The 10000-nt window shown below is 47.3% G+C and overlaps 1 protein-coding gene across 1 annotated transcript in view; it reads right to left on the bottom strand.

Annotated features, from left to right (window-relative positions):
- LOC125298356 (alpha-1,6-mannosylglycoprotein 6-beta-N-acetylglucosaminyltransferase B-like) overlaps positions 1-10000 on the bottom strand; it is a 137783-nt gene that overhangs the window by 12418 nt on the left and 115365 nt on the right. The window contains 3 exon segments of the mRNA XM_048249059.1: positions 5490-5495; positions 7462-7592; positions 8688-8821. Of these exon segments, the coding sequence (XP_048105016.1) occupies positions 5490-5495; positions 7462-7592; positions 8688-8821 (271 nt within the window).

Below are 10000 nucleotides of genomic sequence, written 5' to 3'. Positions count from 1 at the left end.
TGCGCTCCGATTCAAAACTCATTCTGGGAGAAGGTGCTGGAAGTTTTCTCTGTGGGATTTTTCCCGGGGTCCTGACAGAGGATTAAAAGTGCAGCTGTACAATTGGGCATGTGTCTGGATTTACCCAAGAGGGGATCAGCACGGGAAAAGAGGTGGGAGTAATAGAAGAGAGGCAAATGGGAGAGAGATAGAGAGAGAGAAAGAGAGAGAGAGAGAGAGAGAGAGAGAGAGAGAGAGAAAAGAAAGGGACATGGGCATGGGCAGGAGTTGGAGAGCTTGGAAAGCCTACATTCTCGTAACAGGATTTTTGGAGTGTCAGAGCAGCTAAAAAATGGCAGCATCAGGATCCCATCAGGGGCTACACGCTGGCGTCTGTTAATCCCTGTGAAGAGAAGTTTTGTAACTCAGCCAGCTCCAGCAAAAAGTACTGCTGGAGCTCAGCTGATGAGTGGAATCGGTTTTAAGCAGGAGGGAAATGTGCTGTGTTCTGGCTTCACCTCAGAGTGGAAAGCTCTGGTCTTACTGTAGCAACAGTGTATTTTTGCTGTTAAGTATGTATGCCACTTTAGGGCAAAAAACTCCCATCCCTCTGTAGAACTCACAGAAGGTCAGGCCTGCTTAAAGCACTGAACCTGAGACTTTTTTTCCCCCCTTGTGAGACTGGAAATCTTTTGTGAGATGAGATCTATTGGTTTAATCCTTACAGGTGAAAGTTCCTTTGAAAAAAAAGTCCTCTATCTCTCTCTCCTCCTCTCTCTCTCTCTCCCCCTCTCTTCCTCTCTCTCCCACTTTCTGCGAGAGCGTGAGGACTCACTATTGACTTTCCCGGCGCTGTTAAGCGGCTTATTCTCACTCCATCGTGTGGCCTGTGGCTGTAATTGGAGGCTGTGGGATCGATCGCTTCCTGTGTGAGGATTTTCCGGCCCAATTAGGAGATTATCTCCGGCGTTAAGTGCGGGAGACAGAGGGAATAAGGGCCCCAAACAGCCACTGTGCCCAGGAGAGGGAGACCGCCATCTTCCGTCTCTTCCGCCTCGTCGTCACGGGCGACAAACCCCGTTGCCGTCGACCCCCAGCCACGACAGCTCAGGCGGCCCGGACTGCCGATAAGAGCGAGTGACACATTAGTGCGCTAATACTTCCGGCTGTTTCCAGCGCTTTTGCATCTAATCAATTCTAATCACGTCGGGCACATTATGACGACTCGCGCTACCCACAACACCCCCCTTCCCAGCTCTCCCCGAGCTCCGCCACTCGCCGGCCTTAATGGGGCCGCATCTGAGAGGCAATTTGTCTCACGAGCCACGTCAAACCTGGACTCATCACGGCAGCGGCGTATAATGAGCCTAAACAATGAGGGGCCGTGTTTTTTTTGGTAAGAGGCCCCGGGCAGAGCGGAGCGCGCACTTCCGCTCTCATCGCTTCTTCGAGAGGCTTGTTTAAGCTCGCTGCGGCCGCGGGGCCCTCGGGTGGCAAACTAAACAAGACAGATGTGAGGGTGAGGCACGACTTCATGTAAACGAACGGGAGGACAACTGAGACAGGGAGGGAGAGAGAGAGGGGAGAGAGAGAGAGGGAGGGAGGGAGAGAGAGAGAGAAAGAGAGGGAGGGAGGGAGAGAGAGAGAGAAAGAGAGGGATGGAGAGGGAAAGGGATAAATGAAAAGAGAGAGACCAGTGGAGTAGCCGCTGCCAAAACTGTGTGTGTATGTGTGTGTGCGTGGAGCGCTGCCCAGATTTGGAGGCACATCAGAGCGCTTAGGGTGTGTTTACAAAGACGACGACACCAGTGGCCCCTCCGGCTATGCAGCGCAGGTAGTGTGTGTGTGTGTGTGTGTGTGTTAATGTGTGTGTGTGTGTGTGTGTGTGTGTTAATGTGTGTGTGTGTGTGTGTGTGTGTGTGTGTGTGTGTGTGTGTGTTAATGTGTGTGTGTGTGTGTGTGTGTGAGTGAATGGGTGGTAGGGAGAGAGAATAAAAAATGAACACTTCACAGACACAGGCATATTCCTCCCTCTCTCACACTCTCTCTCTCCACACTCTCTCACACACTTGTTGTGTGACAGCTTATAGATAGATAGATAGATAGATAGATAGATAGATAGATAGATAGATAGATAGATAGATAGGTACTTTATTGTTTCTGTCGGGTTTTCAGTGGGTAAAACATGTCAAGCAGGATAGACCCACTAGGAACTTTGTCTATTTAACATATATGCACCAGTCATATCACAGTACTAATATTGCACTTATTCCCCAAACATGTACTGTAGGCTAAAACCACTAACAGAGCTACAGAGATGACTATCACTAACACAAAGCTTCAGTTCACAATTGCAGAGGCCCTCGGGGCACTGGGGAAATAAAAACAATAACATCTGGTCTAATCTAACTCATAAAAATACAAATAAAACACATTCACTGTTCAGGCCCATTGAACAGAGACAGAAAGAAAATCAAAACCTAATTTAATCACTATCGTTAGGTGTTTAATTAAGGAATTAATTACTTGTGGTATAAATGATCATTTCGTCCTGTTTCCTAATAGTAGCTACAGCCTGAAGATATCAACTCAAAGGCTGTAAAAAGGGTATGCCTGGGGTCTGATAGAATTTACATGGTTTGGTAAAGAGCTGAGGTAAAAAGAAGGGAAATGGGCTACTCAAACCCAAAAACACACACACACACACACACACACACACACACACACACACACACACAGACACCTTGTTGCAGTTTGCCATGGTTTAAACTGTGGATGAGAAGAAAGGACAGAACTACACACACAACGTCACACAAACAACCACATGCTCAAACCCAAACACACACAGATACACACACACACACACACCTGTTGTCTGAAGTTCAAGGAAAAAAGCACCAAAGCCAGCCATGGTTACAATCATAAATAAGATTACTCTATTGAACTGTAGCACAGCCACCCACACAAACATATACAGACACACACAAACACACACATACACAAACATACACTCACAAACAGCCATGCACGCACAAATGCATGCACACACACACACACACACACACACACACACACACAGAGTCACGAATGCACACTTGGACCAACACGCCCACTCTAATCGCCAGCCTGTTTGACCTCTGACCTCTCTGCAGGGGGCCACATTATGAACTCATTCTGCTTTCTGTATGGGGCTCTAGGTGCCCGCACTGCACTTCTCAAACAGAGAGAGAGAGAGAGAGAATAAGAAAGTGAGAAGTAAGTAAGTATAAGTATATATACTCTTTTGATCCCGTGATGGAAATTTGGTCTCTGTATTTATCCCAATCCGTGAATTAGTGAAACACACAGTGAGGTGAAGCACACACTAATCCCGGGCATGATGAGCTGCCTGCTCCAACAGCGGCACTCGGGGAGCAGTGAGGGGTTAGGCGCCTTGCTCAAGGGCACTTCAGCCGTGCCTACTGGTCGGGGTTCGAACCGGCAACCCTCCGGTTACAAGTCCGAAGCGCTAAGAAGGGGGAGAGAGAGAGAGAATAAGAAAGTGAGAAGGAGGGGGGAGAGAGAGAGCAAAAGAAAGAGAGAGAATAAAGAGAGAGAGAGAAAGGAGTCAAGGAGAAGAGAAGAGAGAGAAAGGAGTCAAGGAGAAGAGAAGACAAAAGGAGCTGCTAGACTGTGAGATTGCAGTGAAGTGCAGGGGCTGAGCGCACTGTCGGTGAGGAGCTGGATCTGCACCTCCAGGGAGACAGAGAGGTGAGCAGGAAGTGAGATACGGCAAAGATGTCATGGAGGGATCTCCAGGAGGGGAGGATGCTACTGAACTAGACATCAGGCAAGAGAGAGCAGAGTGGGGAATAGCCACGGTCACCTAAACGCCAGCAAAGGACACAATATGAATTCTGATCAAAGAATATTCCATCATACAGTTCTGCCCCCCCAAGTGCCCTCGGGGGCAACATGTTATGGCACGTGCCAACCCTTCCTGACACTGGTGTAATTTTCCCCTTTCAAAGTAAACGACGGGTAGGGGCACTTGCGTCAGCATCATCATCTGGATTGAGCATGACAATCAGCCCGATTGTTGATGAGCACCATAGAGAGAGAGAGAGAGTGCTGCAATTACAGAGGTTGGGGTTGGCTTGGGGAGGTGTGGGGGTGGGGGTGTTGGAGGGAGGCACGGAAATCAATGCAAGCGCCTTCCTAAAAGCCATTGAGTCTCTAGCGCACACGTTCCCCAAAAAAAGCACGCCATTACATCTGGAGAGCGAGGCAGGATGAATTGATTTCTCGTGAACGGACCAAGACGAAAGAACACAAAAGGATGAGGAGTTTAAGGAATGCGTTTAAGTGGGAGAGACTGCCATTGTTTTTTTGTGTTAAGAAAATTAAGGTCCTGAGTGATCAAGGGTAACCACTTAAGTGTTTGTTTTGTTGGTCGTTTTTTTAAAACTTTTCATTACGTCTTTCAAGTTTGGGGGATTTATTTTTTTTAACTTGGTAAACTTTGTACTAAACCAACAGTTAGTGCGGTGAGTGGGTGTTATTATATTTTTCTAACTGTTTTTTGACAAAAACACATTCTGATAAAGCTCCCCGCATCACATGCTCACTTTTACCCCACTGTTTCATCAGCTCCAGGATTAGCGACTCACTGATTCCAGCCTTTTGTTTTATTGACTTATCACCACTCCGCGCATCGGCATGTGTAATAGGATGCTGATTCAGTGCGGACTCACGAGCGAGCGATGTTCCGCTGATAGCGGCTTAGTGGAGCTAATTATGAGATCGCAATCACACGATGTGATTAGCAGAGGCTTACGGCATGCCAAGCATCTCTCATGCATGAGCCTGTGAATGCAGAGCAGCGGAGACACTGTTTGAGCGGGCGTGGTATGCAACACGCTGCGGTGTATATAGCAGCGTCCCGGTGCCTACACACGCTTGCGTTGAATGCCGTGCTGGAGACGCGTCTCGTTCACTTTACACGGGCTTACATCATCCGCCGCCGAAGTGCATTGTGGGTCCGTTGCGTTGCGTTGCTCTGCTCCCTTCGCCTTCGTCAAAAAGTTGAGAAGTGTTCAACTTTTTGCACCAACCGACAGCATTGCATGGCACCAGTCAATCAAATTATGGATATGCTTCAAGGTATACACATATGCTTCATAGTAGTACACACCAGGAAAACCCACCAGCATGCAGTAACGCAACACAAGCGTGTGACTCTGGGGTTCCATCGCATGCAGTAACGCAACACAAGCATGTGACTCTGGGGTTCCATGCAGTAACGCAACACAAGCATGTGACTCTGGGGTTCCATGCAGTAACGCAACACAAGCATTTGACTCTGCATGCTGTAGGGTGTATAGCAGCACCTCCATGCTGTTAGGTGGTTACGACAGCATGAGTGCTATCGGTGGGGGGGACAGACATGATGCACTTGTTAGTGTGTAATGAGATGCTGACAGGGAATAAGTGAGTGAGAGAGTGAGTAGGTAAAGGGCAGGAGATCTTACCTGGAGCTGGAGCCCATCATAGGAGAGGGGAGCAGGAGGGAGAGAGGGAGAGAGGAAGGAGATGAGAGAAGGGGAGGGTGTGAGAAGATGACAGAAGAGAAGAAAGCAGTAGAGAAAAGAGAGGAGAGAGACCACAAACAAGTCAAACCATTAGCCTAGAATGAATGCAACGCAATCAGCATCTCTCACGCCACAGGCTCGCTCCCAGGGCTCCGCTGGCCCTGACCTCACACAACCCCAGTCAGTCTCTCTCTCTCTCTCTCCCACCCTCTCTCTCTCTCTCATTTGTCCCTTTGACATTATTTGCACACACACAGTGGCACAGCAGGCCTCATAAAAACCCCGGCACCATGAGGGAACACAGCTCTGACATTACATTCTCTCACTTTTTCTTTCTCTCTGCATCTCTCTCTCTTTCTCTCTGTTCTTCTCCCCCTCTCTCTCCTTCTTTCCCTCAGTCTCTCTCTCTCTCTCTCCCTGTCTCTCCCTCTCTCTTTAGGATCTGTCTCTCTCCTTCTGCAGCATCCTCGGCCTCATCACATATTCCTTGGCAGAATGCAGCCCAGTGTTGGGGCTTACTGCAGCCCAGTGCAGCTCTGTGTTAGGGCTTCCTGTGCTGAATACGAGATTCCCCACATGTATCCATGGGCCTCCACAGGCCTCCTTCTTTCCCTCAGTCTCTCTCTCTCTCTCTCCCTGTCTCTCCCTCTCTCTTTAGGATCTGTCTCTCTCCTTCTGCAGCATCCTCGGCCTCATCACATATTCCTTGGCAGAATGCAGCCCAGTGTTGGGGCTTACTGCAGCCCAGTGCAGCTCTGTGTTAGGGCTTCCTGTGCTGAATACGAGATTCCCCACATGTATCCATGGGCCTCCACAGGCCTCTTTATTTAGGAGGAACTGGGATCGGCTTCCGCTCTTCAGGCAGACAGCTCAGTGCTTTGAGGAAGAGCTGCCTTACCAAGCAATGGAGAGCCTAAGGCATCTGCCTCACCTCTCCCTGTGCCACATTGATTTTTTATTGCGCCGTTCTCGGTGCTTTGTTGGGTGGAGAGACTAACGCGAGCTCATGTTCGGCCCGTGTACAACAAAATGGGCTTGATGTCTTATTCACATGTACTGTAGGCTTGGGAGCACGACAGAGCCAGAGCTGATAGGCCTGCCACAGCAGGATAAGAGGAGGAAGGAGAAAATTGCATTATTATTCCACAACACCACACAGCCAAGTGTTGCTATATAGGCCTATCATTTTTTGTAGCAATAAAAAATGTGATGGTGTTTACCAAATTATAGACTACTCATCATGGTACATAGAGATTCCAGACCCAAATCTGAAAGATTAAGGGTCTGGCCACGAATAATGTAATGGCCCAACTCGAGGGGCGGCACCATTTGAAAATCTCACTGCACACAATTGGATAACACTATACGACCAATGTTAACTGACTAATTCCGGACTTTGACGCAATTGGATAACACTACGACTGTCGTCTGTTTAGCTCGCCTCTGGCCCGCCTGTATCAGATACACAGATATTATTGGGCAAAAGTTACGTGCATCATTACTCATTGCCAGAGTCTCTCGCTGAGCAAATGCTTCCGCAGGAACTCTGGATTCCCAGGGTACATGGTACACTCATACTGATATAACATTTAGTATCTATGTATTCATGCTTATCTTCTATCGTGCACATAGAGAAACTACTGTTACTGCTTATTTCTGTATATATTTCCAACCTACAGCATAACCTGCTGAAATGACTAAATAGTCCAACAGTTTTGGGATTGTCCACATTTGTGATCATTTATTTCAGCCAGTCAATAGAAATGCAACATTTCAACAATAATGCGCGTGGACACAGTGCCTATCTGGTTTCTATGGCCACTAAGAGGAACATGTGTGGACACAGTGCCTATCTATTTCTGTGGCCACTCTGGGAGTACCTGTGGTGCTCGTGTGCAGAGAGAGCTCTCACCTTCCACATGCTGGCCTCCTTGCCGTAGACCACCGCCATGTTGCGCACCTTGTTGAGCTGGATGCTGCGCTTCTCCGTGTTGTTGAGCTCCTCCGACACGAAGCCCATGAAGGAGTTGTCCGGCGTGTGGGCTACAGGAAGGGGAGGCAGGGAGGGCAAGAGAATGAGAGACTCGGCCTAGGCGACTTCTTAAAGAGGCTTACATGAATCTGATGCTCTGTTACAAGCGTCGGTCAAGGATACGGTAAGTCAAAAACGGCAAAATGCAGCCCGTGACAAAAAAAGTCCAGAGACTTATTTTGTGTGATCTATGACCGATTTGATCTATGTTTCCATGGTAATGGGAGCAAATGTCATGGACAGTGATTTTTCCACAGAGAGCGGAGAGAGAGAGAGAGCTGTATGATTGAGCGAACAGGCTGCCCTGACATCTATCTGGCCTGAATGAATAGGCTCTGTCTCTAGGAGCTCTGCTATTAAGGAACGGAGGCTGTTGGAGTCGCCGTCAGCATTACACAGTGGCCCCCCTGCTGGACGTGAAGCGGTTGGCGGGAGCACCGCTGATCATGTCCATTTCACAGCCTGTCATGCAGCCTGAGCCAATAAGGAGGCCGCACCAGGGGTGGACACGGTTGTCAGAGGACCAGAGCTTCACATCAACAGACATGTAACAGTCAATCTGAGGCTTTTACACAATAGTTCAGCATGGATTTATCAGTCAAAACAAAGCAATATGTAGCCTATCAATACATTCTCCATACCAATGCATCTGATGGATTCTGGTGAATAGTTATGTAATGAAGCTCTTTAGGTCATATAATGATCTAAGACCTTTATTAAATGCCTCTGATCACATAGGCATGTAGCAAGCTAATGAATTAGGAATATACTTATACTTATATACTTATACTTACTATGGAAAAGAGTTTGAGAATGAATACAATGTTCTATCTATCTAACTGGGCATTGTAGTGCAGTGTCACTCCAAAATAGGGTCTGCAGAGTCTGTCTTGGTGCAATCTTAAGCAACTCTTTCCTTGTCTTGTCACGCCAAATCCATCCAGAAATCCAAGTCCAAATCAATCCAGCGTGTCAAGTGATACACTCCTGGCCCTTTATTTGAGACAGCATGATGCAATGGCGGAGAAACAGTCTTATATAATGTGGAACATTGACCTTGACTGGACCCATTATGGATAATGGCTAGGAGATGGATGGCCACTCACGAAACATGGTCATGTACTGGCGGGCGTTGAGGTTCCAGTAGCCCCAGTTGGTCCTGTAGCCGTGGAGGGTGGCGTATTCCTCGTGGTTGTAGGCGGGCTCGGTGCCAAACGTGTCAATCACTCTGATGCGGCACCTGGGAAGAGTGAAAGTAAAAGTTTCTTTAGTTTGTTGAATTCCTCTGTCTGTTTTTTTTTTGACATGTGTAACTAGCCACTTATAAAATAGCAAAGTAATAAAGTCAATAAATCAATGACATACATTTTTAAAAGGTTCAATTATGTGGTGGACCATTTATTATAGTAACATAGGCCATTTTGAGTTTTGGCATCTGTAGAAGCCGGGTAAGTCAGTAAAAATCCATACTGAATTCTAAAACACAGACACATGCAGACACACTCACACTCACACACACACACACACACACACACACACACACACACACACACACACACATAATGGGAGTTTAGTCTCCCGTAGAAGTACTGTCAGTTCATAAAAATGCACCAGAGGGACACACAAAGTCGCAGAGCCACACATAGAGTAAACACACAAACACCTTCCTCTCTGAGTAAACAAAGGCAGTCTCTTCTCCTAGCAGTCTGCTGATTAAGGCAGTTTGACCCCAGACCTCGCTGGGTCAACAGCTCTGTCCCCCGCCAGGCTATCCAAGCCAAGCTGAGGTGCACACATGAAAGAGACACCATGCAGATGAGCCCTGGCGCAAAAAAACCTTGAGAACCCTTTTAAAAAATCAACAAACACACAAAAAAACATGTTTAAAGTTCCTATCTCCAATGTTTAGCTTTAGAGTATTTTTAGAGAAACAAAAAAATAATTCCAGGAGAAATATGCTTTTAAAAAGTAGTCATATCTTGTGTTTAGACTACAAGGTGCTATATCAAAGTCAACAAACAACACAGGCTATAGAGGGAGAAAAAAGGAAAGAGTAGCGGGGAAAAAAGAAAGAAACAAAACATCTTTTTTTCTCTCTTTTCCTCCTCCCTCCATCTCTGCGCTTTGGAAACTTTTTGATTGAGCGGAGCAGAGAGAGAGGATTAAGGGTCAATATCAGCTTCGGTGTTTTGACCTTACAGTCAGCGAGAGATCAAAGCCAACACGGCCTGATGGGAGTCGCTTCGGCGTTTAGGAAGAAAACAGCGGCCACGATCCTTCTTTGTGGAGAAGAAAACAGCCATTTTCTCCCCTCGCTTTACAGTGCTTTTATAAGCAGCTGAAGGTCACATATCAGAGCCACTGAGAATAATGTTAGTAAAACTCCAGAGAAAGGTTGATGGAGCCAAATGGAAATCCT

Source organism: Alosa alosa, chromosome 7 (assembly GCF_017589495.1).
Source record: "Alosa alosa isolate M-15738 ecotype Scorff River chromosome 7, AALO_Geno_1.1, whole genome shotgun sequence".
NCBI lineage: Eukaryota > Metazoa > Chordata > Actinopteri > Clupeiformes > Clupeidae > Alosa > Alosa alosa.
Note: the sequence above shows the minus strand (reverse complement) of the source record. Positions and strands in the feature narration are given on the sequence as shown.